This window comes from Leucopleurus acutus (genome assembly GCF_964270905.1).
Source record: "Leucopleurus acutus genome assembly, chromosome: 10".
NCBI classification, from domain to species: Eukaryota; Metazoa; Chordata; class Mammalia; order Artiodactyla; family Delphinidae; genus Leucopleurus; species Leucopleurus acutus.
Genome location: NC_139153.1, coordinates 66492531 through 66512183, shown reverse-complemented (window position 1 = coordinate 66512183; position 19653 = coordinate 66492531). Strand labels below are relative to the sequence as shown.

The window sequence follows — 19653 nt, the reverse complement described above, 5'->3', positions numbered from 1 at the left end:
GAGACGCTCACTGCCAAGGATAACACTATGCCATTATTCAAATGTTTGGACTCAGCATAAGCACTACCCCTGTCACGCAGAGTGAAGTATCAGTTGCACCATCTCTGATTACAGGTTTAGCAAACACACGCTATTGACCTTATTCACGTCATTAGTGTAGTCAAGAGTTCTCCTGTATATCTAGTCTCCATCACTGGAGATAGGTTGTTGTCATAGCTGTGAGGGTGGCCCAGAGGGAACAGCCCTGTCTATTTACTTTGCTGGCAGAGCCCCAAAGGCAAACAGCTTCTGAAGTCAGGGCCAATTCTGTAGGACTCTGGGGCTGGGTTACCAAGCAGCCTCCTTACTTCTGTTGGCCTGGACTGTGGGCTCCTCAGGGCAGGCACTCAGTCTTGCCCTTCACTGGATGGCCGACCCCTGCTGGACACCCACCAAGCACTTGCTGACTGAGAGGAGGCACCAAGGCCAAGAGGAAGGACACTTTATCTTCCTCAGCCCTGCGCTGAGACCCCTGACTTCTTTCTTGGGTGTGACTGGGACCTTCATCACTGAAGCAAGAGAGGAAGAGGGTGGGAGTGGGAGGTGAACGCTGGCTCAGCTGCCCCTGCCCAGCCGGGGGACCCGGGCACGCGGGCTTCCTCTTTGCTGAGCGCTAACGATGAGGCCTCTCCTGCCCGCCTCCTGGGTGGGGGGAGGGGCTTGGCAGGTGCTTGGTACAGAGATGCACAGGGTCAGTGCAGAACCTCTGGAGGGTCAGAAGGAAAGCAAACTGTGCAGCCTTCCTGCTGTTTCAGGGCTTGAGACTGTGCCTCATCCACATGGGTCCCTGAGGGGACTCCAGAGGCCAAAGTCATAGACCCACAGGGTGGGGCAGGGAGCCAGCACGTGCTGACTAGCGCCTGGGGCATGTCATATGCCACCACTGACTGCTCACCCAGCCGGCCCTTGAGATGGGCAGGATGCAGCTTTTTTTTTGGGCCACACCACGCAGCTTGCAGGATCTTCCCCGACCAGGGATTGAACCTGGGCCACCCCAGTGAAAGCCTGGAATCCTAAAGACTAGACCACCAGGGAAGTCCCAGGATGCAGCCTTAAAAGGCAAAGAGCCTGAGATTGGAGAGGTAAGGGCACTGGCAAGGACCACAGCCCACAGGGGCAGATATGGGATTCTAGCCCTGGGTTGTGTGATCCCCAACACAAGAAGCTCTATCTCCAGGGCCCCTCACCTGCTGGCTTTTTTTTTTTTTAAAGAAAACAACAACAACTAATTTTACCCTTTTAAAGAAAGTAACACATTTGCTTTTTAAGTTATGAGAATACTGCAGGCTTGGTGAGAAAAACACATAAGGGCACACAGGTAGCATCTGATAGATCCCCTCCACCCACAATCCTACTCCTCAGAGTAGCCTCACTAGCTATTTGAGTGTCCTCTTCCAGTGCCTTCTAAGATATATAAGGATTTTTTTTTTGATTTTTTTTTTTAAGAAGATGTTGGGGGTAGGAGTTTATTAATTAATTTATTTATTTTGGCTGTGTTGGGTTTTCGTTTCTGCACAAGGGCTTTCTCTAGTTGCGGCGAGCGGGGGCCACTCTTCATCGCAGTGCGCGGGCCTCTCACTATCGCGGCCTCTCTTGTTGCGGAGCACAGGCTCCAGATGCGCAGGCTCAATAGTTGTGGCTCACAGGCCCGGTTGTTCCGTGGCATGTGGGACCCTCCCAGACCAGGGCTCAAACCCGTGTCCCCTGCATTAGCAGGCAGACTCTCAACCACTGCACCACCAGGGAAGCCCTATAAGGATTTTTAAACAATGGGATCCCCAAGTTGTCAGGAACTTACTTCCCTGTCAGTATACACAGACCTAATGACTGCAGAGCATCCCACCGTATGGCTCTACCACAGTTTATATAACCAATTCCCCACACATGGACACTTTCTAATTTTCTGCTATTATGAGCAGTGCTCCTATAGATAAGTGTGGAAATCTCTGTGCATGCTGAGCAAGTATTTACACTGGATACATTCCTAAAAGAGGAACTGCAGGGTCAAAGGAATGCACGCTAAGTAGTAATGGCCTGCACTGCCCAGCTGCCCCTTCCACCCTCAGGGACTACTGGAGGGCCACGTCCTCACCCTCTGGCCAACCCAGGCCTCGCTGCCAATCTGACAGGCTAAACGACATCTCATCTGAAGATTCCTTCTCTGACTATTGAGTAGACTGAAAAATGTTTCATGTTTTCTGGCCATTTGTATTTGTCTTACCGTGAATTACCTGCTTCTGTTTTTCTGGTGGGGGGTTTGTCTTGTAGAATTTTATATACTATGGCTTTCACCTAATGATTAGGTTAAACAGCCCCCTCCATTTCAATTACTGAACAAGTAAGTCTTTCTACCGCCAATTCATCCATTTATTGATAAATGGAATCTATTAAACACAACATCATACACAGCACTGTGAGACTGGCTGGGTAAATTCTGCCCCAGACGTCTCCCCACGTGCTCTAAACCCCACCAGTACAGCTCCCCGAGACGCCATCACCATACCCGCCTCGCCCACTTCGCACAAGCTAGCACGCTCTGGTCTGCATGCAAACAGCCTATCATTTGGGGATATGGTCCCCAGAGCGTGTGTAGGAAACCCCAGGACAGGACACCATACTGCAGGTACTTCTACGTGCCTGGGCCAGCCATGGGGGCAGTGTGGGCTGGGGTAGGCAGTGAGGCCACCAACCCCAGGGCCCTCTCTTCCTCGTCCACTCTCCCTTGGTGTCCTCAGTGACAACTCTTGCTCATTCTTAGCTTCCAGTGTCTCCTCTCTGCCTCCTAAGCCTCCCCGCTTGTCTCAAGTTCAGGACACTGTGTGCAGGTCCTGTGTGCAGGTCAGCCATTCATTCCTCTCTCCTGAGAAAGGTTGGGTCTGCAAAGCCATCAGCCAACCAACAGGGAGTAGGTTACCCTGGGGGATAGGGGATACCTTCTCGCAAGCCCTGAAATCACACTGGGCCTACTTTGGTTGTTCCAGGGTGTCTGGTGGGATCAGAGGCACTGGATGATGGCTCTCCCCTCACCCTACCCCACCGTGTGCCCCGAAGAGGAAGAACCTCTGCAAAATCCTGGGACTTTGCTTTGTAGGTTCACAGCAGCAAGCAAGGCCCAAGGATTCAGGCCTCTCTTAGGTGCAGGCTCAAGCAGGAGCCTGTCCCACCCCAAGAGCCCCCACCCTGACTTAACTCCTGACACCACCTGCCTCCTTCTCCCCATGCAGACACAGGGAGCCAGAGCGCATCTTTGTGGGGCAGGCCTGCTCATCTGCTCTGAATCACCACTTGTGGTCAGGATCCCCTTCAGCTGAAGCCAGCAGCAAAATCAGGATGCCCCTCCCAGCAGCACATCCTCTAATGACGCTGAGTACCCTCTGAGGGAAGGGAGAAAGGACCAGCTGAATGTGCTGGTACTCGGGTGGAGGGAGCAGGGAAGGGGCGGCAGCAGCAGCAGGGAGACCCAGGGGCTGAAGGGGCTGGGGGGGGGGGGTGCAGCGTCTGGGTGCCCTTGAAGGTGGACATAGCATGATGATGATGACGATGAAGATGAGGACACCACAGTACAAAGTACCAGAGGAAAACGTCTACACTGCTGCTGGCAGTAGATAAAGGGGAACCAACAAGTTAGACAAGAGAAGCTAAAATCTGTCTGGCTACACAAAAGCATTACTAATTCCCGTCATTGTCACTAAGTGCTTAGCATCTGCCTAATTACAATGCACCTTGATGATGTGTAATTAGTACCAGATTGAGTTGTGTGTTCTGACTGATCCTAACAATCACAGGTACAGATGATCTTTCTGGCATGTTGCTGATGCACATTTGTCCCAGATCCCTTGTGGTAGGAGAGGTGGAGTAATAATGTTGACAACGTGCATTACACAGGCTAACTCATTCCATTCTCACAAAAGCCTGTGTGCACGTCCCCTATAATCCCTGTCTGTTTTACAGGAAGAAGGGGTGCAACTTGCCCAAGATCCTGCAGTTGATGAGCAACAGAGCAGGAGTGTGACCCTGGGCTGTCTGGCTCCAGTCCTTAACCACCCTGCTGCCCTGCACCCCATGATGATGCTGTTAGCAGAGGGCCAGGCTCCCTGTCCCCCAAACCCCATCTGTGCCCCCTCTGCCCCATGTCCCCTGCCTGCTCCCCCGTACCTGTATAGCTGCTGGAAGGAAGTGAGTGCCCTGGTCCCCCATTGAGTTCTGGGGCTCCTTCTGCCCTTGCCACTTCCTTTTTCTCCTCCTCTTCCCGGACCTCAGGGGCTTCCTCCGGTGGCTGCTCCATGGCTGATTTCCCCTCGGCACCACACCTGCAGGCCCGGTCATAGCTCTGGCATCTTCTGGGTCTGAACACAGATGGACCTCTACAGGGCAGTTCCTGTCAGCCTGGGCAAAGGAGAAGACAGGGAGAGGTTGGGGAGGCAGGGTAGAGGACGAGAGGGTGATGGAGTGGGGCAGGATCGAGGGCCGCCATCTGGGGGGACTGGAGGGGCACTTCTGCCTCTCCTGCCCCCGCAGAGCAGGAGCGACTCATCCCTGCAGTGCGAACCTCTAATCCTGCCATCACAGGTCACTGCCCCTCCACCCTTTGCCCACCTGGCTCTTGTGGCAGGTTTGTGGGGTTCAGAGCAGCTTCCGTTAGCCAGACGGGGTGATACACCCCTGTGCCACCCTTCCCCGCATCCTGCTCTTTGAGCGCCCTGAACCTACAGGAGCCACATGAGAATGACTTGAGGGGCTTTTTCAAATTTTCCAGTCCTCTTGGAGATCCTGATATGCATCAGACCTCCCAAACCCCATCCTGTCCCACCAGCACCCAGGCCCAAGAATCATCGCTCTCCTAAGCCACCTTTCTTCAAGGGAGTTGAACCTACCCTTCCCGTGTTTGGGTGTGGGAAAAAGGCACGAGCCCCTGCCACGCTAGGCTCACAGCTGACAGCAGACCTGCAACCAGACGCTCAATGCAGAGCCGTCAGGCAAGGGGCGATGCACTCTGTCCTGGAATCTGGGTTACTGGGTGGTGACCCCCATGTCTACATCACCCAGGAGGGGGCAGTTCCAACCCTCAGCAAGTAAAATACTGTCCACAGATGCCGCAGTCAGAGAGGCTAAGGCTACGGGTGCTGTGGGAGAGAGTCCGCCTGGCAGGGAACACCTCTCGAGAATACGGCCTGAGAAAAGACACTGAGGCAGCACTGTGAGGAGTGGTGAGGGCCCCTGTTGGCTGAGGCGTGGGGTGCTGTAGGAGAGAGGATTTGAAGGGCGGGCTGGGAAGGTGGGTTTTATCCAGGCGTGAGCACTTCAAATGCCCTGGCGTAGGGAGTGTGTGTAACTAGACCCAGTCCTGTGGTGCTGCAGGCCTGGAAGATTAACAGCAGAAAAGACCTGCTTTAGGAAAATTCAAGCACCTGCGGGACCTTACCTTGGATGTTCCACAGGCAGCTCAAACTCAACCTATCCAAACAGAAGCCACCATCTGGCCCTAAGCCCGCCCTTCTCTTCCTCTGGTAATCTCTACTTTAGTGACCCAAATGCCCAACTACCCACCTATCAAAGCCAGAAGGTGGGAATCATTTGACACTCCACACCCTCTCTCTTCCTCCTCTAGGCCTGCACACTTGGCTATACTGGAATCACTGGGGAGTTTTTGTTTTTTTTTTCTTTTTTGGAGTTTTGAACTTGAGTAGGACATTTATAAAAACCTAGACAGGGGCAGTGTCCTCCCCAGCCCAGGTGCCACTAGGCACAGCACAAGAGACTACAAACGCAGCAGGGGAAGGTGGACACTCAGGGTGTGGGAGTGCAGGCACCCCCACTTCTGGCTCAGGGATTTGGGGAGTAAACAAAACCTACTTGGAGAAGAATTGAGGAAGAAAACCAGCAATTGCCTTCTGTACGGGTGGGGACAGGGAAGGAGGCAGGGACAGGGGCAGGAGCATTTCACATCACTAACCTAACTTGGGAAACTGCAAGGGACCATCTTCGACTGGCCTTAAGAGGAAGACCAGATGGATGATGGGAGAATCCACAGGAGGCAGAGGAGGAGAGGGAACGTGGCTAGGGGGCAACAGCCCCTTCCCTTCTGGGCACAGGAAGGCAGCCAGGGCACCAGGTCCAGGCAGTGACCTCACAAGGACAGCACAGTTTTTGCAGCTTAGAGATCACCCACCTGCCCCCACCCAGCTACTCATTCTGTTCGCTCGCTGGTGTAGGGTCACTCTCCGGCCCCGAGGGAGTGGATGGCTCTGCGGCCTGGGGCCCTGTCTCTTCTGTGTCTCCTACCTTGGAGGCAGTGCCAGCCTCTGCCCCTTTGGCCTGGGGCTCCTGGCTCTCAGGGGTGGCGGCAGCCTTCCCTTCCAGGGCAGTGCCTTCCTCGCTGCAGGCAACGATCTCCACTGGGGAGTTTTTAAATATATGGATGCCTGGGCTCATCCTCAGGGATTCTCATTTGATTGGTTTGGGAAGCAGCTTGGGCATCAGGATTTTTTTAAATTAATATTATTTATTTATTTCGCTGCATCGGGACTTAGTTGTGGCACATGGGATCTTTTGTTGTGGCGTGTGGGCTTCTCTCTAGTTGTGGCACGCAGGCTCAGTAGTTGCGGCACGTGGGCTCTAGAGTGTGCAGGCTTAGTTGCTCCGCAGCATGTGGGATCTTAGTTCCCCGACCAGGGATCGAACCCGTGTCCCCTGAATTGGAAGGAGGATTCCTAACCACTGGACCACCAGGGAAGTCCTGGGCATCAGGATTTTTATTTTTAATTCCCCTGGTGACTGTAACGCACAGCTGAGCTTGAGAACCACTGTGCCACAGCAAAGCAACCTCCAGCTGATGGTAAATCGTTCCCTCTTAATCATTCCTTTCCACAAGGCCTTCATTTTCCCTTGTTTGGATTGACACAATGACCTCTTAATTGGTCTCCTAAAGGCAGTTTGGAAATTCAGTGCTAGGGTCTAAGAGCTGGGGAGTTGGGGATCTGGAGGTTTGTCGGGGGCAGGGGGGGAATCTTCACTGATGTGACAGGAGCAAGAAGGAATTCATTTCACCAAAGGAAAGTGACACGTCAAGGGAGGACAGAGGAAGAGGCACCAGAGCAGACAGTGAGGCAGTGGCCAGAGACAGGAGAGACTTGGGACAGCCGGGTGTCTCAGAGACAAGGGAAGGGCTGTTTTTTGGGGGAAGTGGGCGGTCAACCATCTCAAATGCTGCAGAGTTCAAGGGTGATAAACTGACACATGGCCAACGAATCCGGTGACTGTGAGGTCATCTTTGACCTTGTTATACAAATTTCAACCAAGTGGTTGGGATGGAAACCTGAGCTCTGAAGAATAAGTGGCAGCTAGTAAGCTGGGACAATGAATAGAGACTAATTTTTTAATGAATATGTCACGGAAAGGAACGTACAAGAGGATGTAGCTTGAAAAAGTAGCAAAGCCAGGAAAAGTTTTTTTGGAATAGAGGAGGCTCAAGTAAGCAGTGGCTAGCTAGAGGAGAGGTCTTCGGAGAAAGACAGTCTGAAGATTCAAGGGGGAAGCTGGGGCAGGATGACTGATGGAAGAGGAATAATTCAAGGGCACAGGATGAGGAAAATACAAGTATCGCAACAGTGTGTATGGGGGTGGTGGTGGCGGTGTGCTAAAGCTCATAGGGAATGACTTCACTCTTGTTAGTTAACTTAAGTAGGAGGAATGGTGGTCTACTGAGAGTAAAAGATGGAACTTGAAGAAAGCAAAGGGGCTGAGTGGAGGTACTCTGGCAAACATGATAGGGAATTAGCTGAAGAGAAATAAAAAGAATTATATAGTAGGGCTATGGTAATTAAAATAGTGTGGTACTGGCACATGAATAGATAATCATTGAAAGAGAATACACAAAGTCCATAAACAGATACAAATGCATATGGGACTTTAATGTTATAAAAATGGCACTCCAAACCAAAAAGAAACGATGGATTCTTCAATAAATAGTATTGGGACAAGTGAATAACCATCTGGATCCCTACCTTACATCTTATACCAAGACAAGGTCCAAATAAATCAAAAGGTTTTAAAGTTAAAACAAAAATACATGAATTATAAAAAGGGTTGAAAAGCTAAGTGGGAGAAGAGCTAAGGTGGATACTAAGCCCATAAAGCTTAATGGGTAAAAAAATTAATAAATTTGATTTCATAAAAATACAAACTTACTACAAGGTGAAAAAACCATCATAAGAGAAAAAAAAAAAAAACCCAGATAATAGACTGGGAAAAGTATTTGCAACTCGTCAGACAAAGGGCTAATTGCCCTAAAATAGTTCCTACAAACTATTAAGTAAAAGACCAGCAATCCAATAGAAAAACGGGGCCAGGATACAAAAAATATACACAGAAAAGGTATATACACTTAGTTCTTAAACATATGAAAAAACGCTCAACATCATTCATAAAAGAGAAATGCAAATTAAAACAACACTGAAATATACTTTTTACAATCAGATTAAAACAGATGCTAACACTCATGGGGCTTCCCTGGTGGCGCAGTGGTTAAGAATCTGCTTGCCAATGCAAGGGACACGGGTTCGAGCCCTGGCCCGGGAAGATCCCACATGCCGCAGAGCAACTAAGCCCGTGTGCCACAACTACTGAGCCTGAGCTCTAGAGCCCATAAGCCACAACTACTGAAGCCTGCGTTCCACAACTACTGAAGTCTGTGCACCTAGAGCCCATGCTCCGCAACAAGAGAAGCCATGACAATGAGAAGCCTGCGCACCGCAAGGAATAGTAGCCCCCGCTCACCGCAACTAGAGAAAGCCCACACGCAGCAACAAAGACCCAACACAGCCAAAAATAAATAAATAATTTATTTAAAAAAAAACCCCAAACAGATGCTAACACTCTGTGGCTAAGCACGTGGGGAAACATCATCTCACATGTCCCTGTGGAAAGGTAAATTAGCACAACCTCTAAAGAGGGTAATTTGGCTACATCTATCTAAATTACAGGACACATTCCCTTTGATCCAGAGATACCACTTCTAGGTTGTATCTTACAGCTATCCTTCCACTGAAGTACAGTGACATAAAGTATTAGCACAAGATTACTCATTACAGTATTACTTGACCAGTATATGTGGGGAACAAGCTAGATGTCCATTAACAGGGGACAGCCATAAACAAGAATGATGATGTTTATGGACTGATTTGGGAGTATCTCTAAGATATATTAATAAGGGAAGAAAGCAATTTGCAGAATGAAGTGAAGAGCTATACTTTGCGCAAAGAAGATACAATGAAGCTGGATTTGACTGTGTATGTGTAAGATAGCGCTGGAAGGCTACTTAAGAACTGGGAACGCTGCTTGCCTCTGGGGAGGGAATTGAGTGTCTGGGTCACTGATGGGACAGAGATTTTTCACTGTACCTGTTATTTTTATTTTATTTAAAAAAAATTTTTATTGGCGTATAGTTTATTTACAATGTTGTATTAGTACTGTACCTTTTAAATTCTGAACTATAGGCATGTTATCTGTTCTAAAAATAATTTAAATTGGAATAAAATAAAAAAGCAAAACTTACAAACAATAATGTGAAAGATGAGAGGGCATGATCAACGTTAAACTGCTCAAGTCCTTTTCTTTTTCAGGAGACAACTGGAGATGTTGATGAACTTTACAGTTCAGTCAAATGTACACAGAAAAATTTCAAAGGTAACCACTAAGACACTGTAAATAGAGTGTATAATTTCCAAATTATTGCAGCAGAATGGGAAAACTTGGGAGAAGTCATGTAAAATTCTAGTTTTCAGACTGAGAAAGTCTCACAGACGGAGACATTACAACCAAATGCAACGTAGGGTGGTGGACTGGATCCTGGAACAGAAAGAGGACAGTGGGAAAAACTGGGAAGTTCCAAGTAAAATCTGCTTAGTTTAGTTAATAGCATTGCACCAGCATTCATTTCTTAGTTTTGGTAAGTTTGGTAATCTTTACAATATTTCTGTAACCCTAGACTTTTTCAAAATAGAGTTTTTAAAAACAGCTTTAAAAAATCTGGCTTTCTGGCTTCTTTTTGGGGGGGTGGGGTGGGGGGACCGCACACAGCTTGTGGGATCTTAGTTCCCCGACCAGGGACTGAACCCACATCTTCCGCAGTGAAAGTGTGGAGTCCTAACCACTGGACCGCCAAGGGACTTCCCTGGCTTCTCTTGAAAATCGGGCAAACCTGGCCTGCATGCCCCTGCCCACCGCCCACCCAGGGGCTAGGCAGTGGCGGCCCCTTTACCTGGAATCGCGCTCTCCACTGGCAGTGTCTTCACTGCTTCCAGCTGTCACTCCTAGGCTGCTTTACTCATTCACGATGCATGAACTGCCCCCATTTGCAGGGATGTGAGTATGGTTAGCACAAAGTGGTTCCTCAAGTATCAATCCCTGATCATCCCTGAGCATTAAGCCTGGGAATCACCAGACCCAGAGCAAGGGAAATGCTCAGAGGTGCAGTTCCCGCCACATGGTTCTGACGAGGAACGAGGAGCCGCCACCTGGGGCAGTCACTTCCAGCTGCTACCCGATTCCAATTCCCCTTCTTTCTCACTGAGTCCCCATTTTCTCTGGATCAGCCATGTGCCTAGCTACACATTCAATTTCCCAAACTCTCTGGCAGCTACAGTGTTCATGTGATGATTCTGACCAACAATATGTAAACAGAAATCTAGGGATTTCCCTGGTGGTCCAGTGGTTAAGACTTCGCCTTCCAATGCAGGGGGTGCAGGTCGGATCCCTGGTCGGGGAGCTAAGATGCCTTGCGGCTTTTTTGGCCCCCCTAAAACATAAAACAGAAGCAGTATTGCAACAAGTTCAATAAAGACTTAAAAAAAAGAAAAAAGAAATCTACTAGAAGGTCTTCTGGAAACAGAGGTCAAGAGGGTGGGGCAGAAAGGAGTAAGGAGCCGGGTCACCATAGCATCACGGAGCTGCTGAACTAACCCTAGAATGCCTGTCTCCAGACTACTTATTAGGTGGAAAAAAAAAATTTTTTTTTAAATTTATTTATTTGGCTGTGCCGGGTCTTAGTTGTGGCATGCAGGATATTTAGTTGCAGCATGGATGTGGGATCTAGTTCCCTGACCGGGGATCGAAACTGGGATCCCTGCATTGGGAGCGCAGAGTCTTAACCACTGGACCATCAGGGAAGTCCCTAGGTGGAAACATTAAATGCCTATTTCACAAGGCGCTGTTTGCCAGATTTTGGTTTCGTGCAGTTGAACACAATCCTAACTGAAATAGTAGCAGGATAAAAGAGGAGAGTGGGACTGGGGGGAGGGGGTTGGTGATAGCACTGTAAAGGACCTCGGTGATCACCAAGAACAGTGTGTGACCGTCGTGGCTCGAATAAAATGCTCTACAAAAATTGGCGATTATCTAAATAACAAGGACCACAGATGCTGATTCTTCATGCTCCACAGAATTGAAAAGCCTGAAAGTGGAGGAGGCAGGGGCAGGTGAGTGGTGAGAGACCCTCAACCAGGCCTGTGGCTGAAGGGGCTACAGGAGGCTTCTGAGGAGCAGCATCACGAGGATGAGCAGCACGGTGACAGAGGGGCCAGATCATGGGATAGCCAGGAGCCAGAAGCACAGTGGTGGCACTGACCACAGGAGTAAGCGGATGAGGCTGATTAGAACAAACTGCTTGGGGATCCGCGTAGCGTGGGTGTCAGTGGACACGGGGAAATCACACAGGCTGTGGTGATGAGAGCCAGGGAGAGAGGGGTGTGAGGATTGCAGGCACACCAGGCAGGTGGAAACAGAGGAGGAAAAACAACACTTCCCTGTACAGATACTCGACAAAATATTTTCTCACACATTCCCTCATATCCTCTGACGCTCTGAGTGACCCTGGGAGATGGGACAGAGGTCACTGTTGGGACTGAATCCTGGAGGGAGGGGCAGGAGCTGACTGAGTTCCTACTGCATGGCAGGCTCGGCCCAATCCTCACAAGTCCCCACAAGGCCAGCCCCGTGGTCTCCCCTGGGCAGATGAGGAAAGTGACAAAAAGCCCAGGCCCGCCTGGCCTGACAGGCGTCTCTCTCAGAGAACACGCTAGAGGATGCAGCAGAGGACCACGGGGTGCAAACACCGCGGGGCCCAAGCCCAGCCCGGCCTCTGAGGAGCTGTGTGCACGGGGCCACCTTACACACCTGACGCTCCTGAGCCTCAGCTTCCCTTCCACATATCAGCTGGTAGAACGTTCTTTCACCATGACCAGAGGAACTCTTCTCAGTTTCTGGGGTGCAAGCGGTGGCCTCTTGAAATCAGATGGGATTCTGGGCTCTGGCTAGAGCTTTGGATTTGGGGCCAGGGTCTCTGGATTCCAGGTGGATGTTCCTTCCCAGCCCAGAGCTGTCCCTTCTGTTTGTGACCTCTTAAGGACAGCAGCTGCAGGGGGAGGGAAGCTGCAGTCTGGTTGCTCTAAAACCCACACACATCCCTTGGGCTGTTGCTTATTTGGATGCAACCCCATGCTGGGGCCCATCCCTGCAATTTGCCGGAAGCCATCCATTTTCACACAGCCCTGGGTGCTCCGTCTACAGCTGAGGTCTGCCCATCTCCCCAGCGCCTTCCCCCACCGCCTGCCCCCACCGCTGGTCTCAGCTTGCCCAGCCAGGAGCCGCTTTATTCCCTAGGCCCTCCCCCACCTCACCTGGGCGGCCTACAGGCTGGGTTTTCACAGGTAGCTGCCACCACAGCCTCCACTCTCCCTGCAGTGCACCCTGTTCCCTTCTTCCTTCCTTCAGTCCTGGCACTAAAAATAGCACCTGGCACTAGGTTTAACCTTTATGTGGCTGAGAAACCCTGGTTTTTGCTATTGCCACCCCCCAGCACTGTGCCAGTGCCAGAAACCCTCTGACTGTGTCACAGCTTTGCCCCACTTAAGAGGCTGCTGCTGTCCTCAGGACAAGGGTCCTGTAGCCAGAACGAGAGGGGTGCTGCTCTGCGGCCCTTGCACAGAAAATGGAGTCGCTACCAAAAGAAATTCTTACAAAAACAAATACCTGGGCTACTCTGATTCTGGCATTCACACACGTGTTGTGTGTATACACGCTCACAAAAGCCTGCCAAGCAAGCATCCCACCCTCTTTCCCCTTCTAGGAGCTAAAGTTGGGCAAGGGGCACGACTCTATCCATTTCCCACTGGGCAGGTAGATTTCACAGGCAGAGGTAGTTAGGAGCTTAACCCAAATGACCCAGAGCTACAGAGAGGCCTGGTCTGGGGCTCGAGCGACCAAGCCACCTGGGGCCCTAATCCTTCCACCAAGTCCAGTCATCCTTGGGAAACAGAGCTTGCCTGACACCCAGCAGCAGGCTGTATGCTCTGAGTGGGCTTACTCTGTGTCAGGCTCCATTCAGCTGTGATGCATCCTGTCAGGCCTCTCCCTGCACCACAGCCTAAGGTGGGTCACAGCTCCAAGCCTCGGGTCCACCACCTCCATCACAATGGTACCAGCTTCCAATTCTCCAAGGGTTTATAATACACCAAACTGTGTGTATACTGACACATCTAATCCTCAAAATAGCCCTAAGAGTCGGGTGCTATTATTATCTCCATTTAACTGATGAGGAAACTGTGGCACAGAGAGGGAAAGTAATTGAGTCAAGGTCACACAGTAACTGGAGGAGCAGGATTTGAGTCCAGGCAGGTTGGCTCAAGTCTTAATCACTATGCTGTGCCTTGCATGTGGTGCTGGGCAAGACTGGACCAGAAGCTGGTAAGTCCTTGCCCTGTTGGATCTGGAAGCTGCTCTTAGTCTCAGTCTGGAGCCATCATCCCTGAATCCTTTGTCTAGATGCCAAGAACTTCTTCTGTCAAGAACACCCTGGTTAAAGCCCTTCTGAATACTCCCTGCCAGAAAATGACTGCTGTGTGCTAAAGACAGCCATAAGCTCTGGTCCCCGGCTCCCTCCCCAGCTCTTCCCACTCACCTCACGTGCAGCATCACTCTCTGAACACAGAGGCTCGCACCAGCCTCAGCCTGGAATGCCATCCCCGCCACTAGCTAAGGCCTACTTTCCTTCCAGACCTGCCTGCACCTCCTCCTTTAGGAAGCTCCCCTTGACTAGTCCTATTCTGTTCCTTCCTACTGCAACCCTGACTCAGGCTCTCCAGATCTGCTGTTACCACATCAAACTGCAACGTCTGTTAGCTGGTCTGTTCTCACCATGTTACCAGTTCCCCACACAATGCCCTCTATCTATCTTGCAGAGGTAGGTCCCCAGCACCTTGCACGGTGCCAGGCATTTAATGGGTGCTCAACGTACACTCTTTGAATGAATAAACAGACTAAAAACATTAACCTGAGCCACACTGTGTCCAGTTGTAACAGTTGCCACTATATGAGTTTTCACCTATTACTGCCCTTGAGATGCAGCGAGTACCCCGCAGAAGTTCATTCCACAGGCTTCCCGGCTCTGCCCCTCCCTCTCTGTGACTTGGAGGAGACATTAACCCTTCAGTTTCTTAGCCCTAAAGCTGGCCTACTACCACCTAACCTGAGTGGCCATCATGCGGATGAGATAACCACACCGCAAATGCTTAACAGTGCTGGGTGTAACACCTAACAAATGGGGCTGTGGCTACTGCTAGTGTCATCACTCCTGGCTTGCCTTAGGGGATGACATGGAGCAAGTGATATTCCAGGTCTATTCCAGGGACCTAAACCCAGAATTTCCCAATTCCCTGACTTACAATCAACGGTGAGAAGGGAGAGCTGACAGGGTGCCCTGCTCTGGGTTTGCGCTTCTTTCAGAGAGATGGGCCCGGACCCTTCTCCACCTCTGCCCCTTCCCCCGCCCCTTGGGACGACCTAGTAGCTGCATTTCCTCCTTCCCTCACTGCAGGGGGGTGAGGAGCAGCAGCCTCTGGTTACAGGGCAGAAGAGCGCTCAGGATCAGAGAGGCCATGGGAGTGGGGCCTGGCCAACGCACTCCCAAGCTTCCCTATCAGTCATTAACCCAGTACTGACCCAGTGCCCTGGGTTTCCAGACCAGCAGCTCCACGGTGCTCTCTGCTCCCATTTGTCAATCTCGGTCACCCTACTCCCCTCAGGGCACGTGAGAGGCCTGTGTGGCCTTGGAATGGATTCACCCCAGCAGGTCCCCTGAGGCCAACACCCCAGGAGTAGCCTGGGAGCTGGGTTTTTTTTTTTTTTTTTTTTTTGCGGTACGCGGGGCTCTCACTGTTGTGGCCTCTCTCGTTGCAGAGCACAGGCTCCGGATGCGCAGGCTCAGCGGCCATGGCTTACGGGCCCAGCCGCTCTGCGGCATGCGGGATCCTCCCGGACCGGGGCACGAACCCGCGTCCCCTGCATCGGCAGGCGGACTCTCAACCACTGCGCCACCAGGGAAGCCCTGGGAGCTGGTTTTGTGCAGAGAGTATGGGAACCAGAGGAAAGTCTGCCAGGTCCTCCCCTCACCCCCCATTCTAGAATTCTTCCAGTTCCACCAAGAGCCAGACTGTCAGCCCTGTGGAGTGGAGCTAAGCTACAATAAAAGGAGAAGCCGGCCTCCTTTTATTGTACCTGAGAACGTGCCCAGAGAAGAGATCATAGTGGGCAGGAGGGCTCCTCAGCTGGGACCAGTGAGGAGACTGACGGGTGGCCGCCGCCTTCCGGCCGCTCACCCCCATGCAGGTCAATGCGCCAAGCTGCCACGGACTGTCAGCAGTGGAGGACTGAGGAGATACTAAAAGTCTTGTCTTCACAGACAACAGAACCACAGCGATGTCAAAACGTGCACATAATGCACAGGAACAAAACCGGAAAGACGTGACCCAAATTGTTAACGGGGCTTCCCTCTGAGGGGTGATTCTTATTTTCTTAACTATATTTTTCCGTGTTCTTCAAATTCTTTACAATGAGCATGGGACGCTTTCATGATGGGGGGAAGAGAGGGAGATACGTTTAAGTGTTTTGAAGAAAGAAAACTGAATAATACACTGAAAGATACTGAGGAGGTGAAAGAAGGGCCTGCCCAGAGGCGAGCCAGGCCTCTTCTTGGCAGCCTGAGAGCTGAGGACCCTCCCTGCTCAGAGAAGGCTTTGGAGGTAAGGGCAGGGGTGCCAACGGGCAGAGGGCCACAGCTGGGGACCCTTCCAGAACCTTCTCACCCGAGGACCTCAGGAGCTACAGCTGCTGATGCCGCCAGTGCCCTCCGCTCTTCCTCTGGTGCCGGCTGCTGCCAGCAGTTTTCATTCACTCGGTTAACAAATATTTGTTAAGCACTCACCATCATATACCCAACACAAACACCTAACTGTGAACGACGCCCAGGGCGCCGAAAGACCAACACCGCCACGTGAGCCTAGTGTGGCTGGTCGGGGAGGGGGTCCCGAGGACGTGGTCCCTGACTAAGAGGCAGGCAGGTGGGGGGACAGAGACCCCAAGAAGGGAGGAGGATGGCACAGAACCTCTGAGGGGTAGAAAGAAGGGCCGCGCGGCTGGCGTGCCGAGAGCACGGGGCGGCCGGTCTGGCTGAGGCTGGAGATCACCTGGGGCCTCGAAGGGCAAGTGAGGGATGTGGCTGTTTATCCGAAGGGCAGCGGAGAGCCTAGGATGGGCAGGGTGAGAGCAGCATTTGGAAACGAACTGGAGATGATTTCAGCTGGATTCCGAGAGGCCAGGGTGACAGCAAACCCAGCTGGGGTGTTGGTGGGAGCGAGAAGGCCACCTCCCAGAGCCCTGGAAGGCTGGGCTGGGTGCAGGAAGCAGCCGCCCGTTCCATTCCCGGGAGGATCCGGGCTGAGCAGCCGAGGCATGCGGCCCTTACACAGATTTGAGTGCGTCTCCTGTCACCTCACTGGCGTCCTCACTGAGGAGAGCGTCAGGGCAGGATTAGATACTCCAAGATCCCTTCCTGCTCTGACTGGCCTGGGCTCCAGCCTCCCAGCACTGTTCTGGTCTTAGGGATTCCTGGCTGCGACACACACACGTCTGGGGAGCAGATGTGGCACCTGGCACTGCTTGGCAGGAGGCCAACTAACACAAACAGCCCCCACATTCCTGGGCCCAACAACTCCATCCAAGCCCCCCAAACTTCTGACACCCAGCTCTCGCCGCCAGCACACCAGCCTGTGCCTCAGTGGCCATGCTGTGTGTGGGGGTGTGGTTACGGGGCGTGCACTGGACACCGCTACTCATACCCCTTTCTTTTTAAGCAGAACTGAGACCTGGACATGGGCCAGCCCTTTAAAGTTCACAAGGCACCTTCATGTATGTGACCTCGCTTAGTGTGTTGAGCACCTACACTGGACTACTTCATCCGAACACTCCAGTGAGCCTGAGGGAAGCTCTAACTCCTGCTGCCATATGAACAAACTGGGTGAGGGGACAGAGGCTGGTGGCAAGGTGAGGGGCGGCGCACCGAGGGGCGGCCAGGCCTAGTGAGGGGGAACAGAACTCGGATCGGCCCAACTCTAATTGGAGGGGAGGAATGCAGAAATGGGCGTCAGCAGGGCAGAGTGACTTCTGAACGTCCCTGAAGGGAGAGGAGACACAGAAGAGCCCTACAGCTAAGTTCTGTCCAGGAGAAACTGTGACTTCCAAATTTAAGCTTCACCTAAAAGTGATCATGTCCTTTGACCTTGTAATTCCTCTCACAGGAAACTGTACCAGGCTGTTCGATGCAATGTCATTTACAATAATGAAACCAATTTTTATAACAACAAAAAAATATTCTTAATAATGAAAAAAAACCAGAAATGACTCAATGCCCAATAATAAACGAATGGATAATGAATTAGGGCACCCCCATAAAATGGAGTATTATCCAGCCATTAAAATCATGTTTCCATAGAATATTTAATAACTTGTTAAGTGAAAAATAGCAGAATACAAAACTACAGAGACAGCATGGTTCCCATAAAAATGACTAGAGAGGGACTTCCCTGGTAGTGCAGTGGTTAAGAGTCGCCTGCCAATGCAGGGGACATGGGTTCAAGCCCTCCCTGGTCTGGGAAGATCCCACACGCCATGGAGCAACTAAGCCCGTGCGCCACAACTACTGAGCCTGTGCTCTAGAGCCCGCGAGCCACAACTACTGAGCCCACGTGCCACAACTACTGAAGCCCGCGTGCCTAGAGCCTGTACTCTGCAACAAGAGAAGCCACCACAATAAGAAGCCCGCGCACCGCAACGAAGAGCAGCCCCTGCTTGCCGCAACTAGAGAAAAGCCCACACATAGCAACAAAGACCCAACACAGCCAAAAAAAAAAGGCTAGAGAAAGAGTGAAGTTTCCTTGTACGAATAGGGTGGTAGGTGATTTATTATTTTTATGTTGCTCTACTTTTAAAACTTTCTGTACTGAACATGTATTATAGTCATGTTACTTGACTCACCAAAGCACGGGATACACTGCTGGATCCTTTCTCCTTTATGTCTTTTCTTCACTTGGCTCCCAGGTTTTCCTCTGACCTCAATGGCTGCTCCTTATCAATCTCTTTTGCTGGTGCCAGTCAGCAATTTTCTTCCCAATCTCTAAAGGTCTCTTTCATTCTCCATCTACCTTCCCTCCCTGCATGATCCTATGCTGGCTCATGGCTCTCAACACCTTCAATATGCTCATGACTCCCCTATTTATTTCTCCATTCCCAGCTTCTCTGAGATCTCCACATGGATGCCCACTGATGTCACAAGCCTAACACATCCAAAACCAAGCCCTTGATATTTCCCCTAAAGTCTTTCTCATCTCAGTAAGTGGCAACTCCAACCTTCTAGATGATCAGGCCAAAATGTAAGAGTCAGCAAACCTGGTTGCCTCTGCTTTTAATAAACACCCAGGATCTAATCACCTCCACTGCTAGGATCCTGGTCCAAGTCAACATCATCTCTTGCCTGGATTATTGCAACAGCCTCCTAACTGGCTTCTCTGCTTCTGGCTTCACCCCACTACTCTCCACACAACAGTCAGACCCATCCCTTTAAGTCAGGTTCTGTTCCTCCTCTGATCACATCCCTCCAGGCGCTTCCTGCCCATCTTTACACTGGCTTGGAGGTCTTCCAGAACTGGTGCCCCTGCCTGCTACCTCCCTCCCAGGATACTAGGCACCAGGCACACGGCCTCCTTTCTGGTCCTGAAAGCAACAGGCATAGCCTGCCTCAGGGCTTTTGCAGCTGATCCCTCCAGCTGAAAATGTTGTTTCACCATGGCTTGCTGCCTCACCTCTCAGGGCTTTGCTCAAATGTGACAGTCAACCTGACCACCTGATTTGAAATCACCCCAGCCCACCCTTGGGTACTTCTATTTCTTTTCCCTCCTTCAATTTTCTCTGTAGCTCTTACCACCATCTGGAGAGAGAGAGAGAGGGAGGGAGGGAGGGAGGGAGAGAGAGAGAGAGGGAGAGAGAGAGAGAGAGAGGGAGAGAGAGAGAGAGAGAGAGGGAGAGAGAGAGAGAGAGAGAGAGAGAATGCGCATGCGCATATACACAAATATTTATATACACACACACATACATGTATGCATGTACCTATACATATGTGTGTGTACTTTTTTACTCATTTGTTAACTGCTTGTCTCTCCCCAAAAGAATATAACTCTACGAGCCAGAGATTTTTCGTCTGTTACAATCACACTGATCCTCAAATGTCAG

The 19653-nt window shown here is 51.1% G+C and overlaps 1 protein-coding gene across 1 annotated transcript in view; it reads right to left on the bottom strand.

The window, feature by feature from the left end:
* Window positions 1-19653, bottom strand: part of PPARD (peroxisome proliferator activated receptor delta) — a 75160-nt gene that overhangs the window by 8283 nt on the left and 47224 nt on the right. Inside the window, exon 3 of the mRNA XM_082847820.1 lies at window positions 4195-4425. Coding sequence (XP_082703946.1) covers window positions 4195-4324 — 130 coding nt within the window. The 5' untranslated portion in view covers window positions 4325-4425. The remainder of the gene's footprint in view (window positions 1-4194; window positions 4426-19653) is intronic.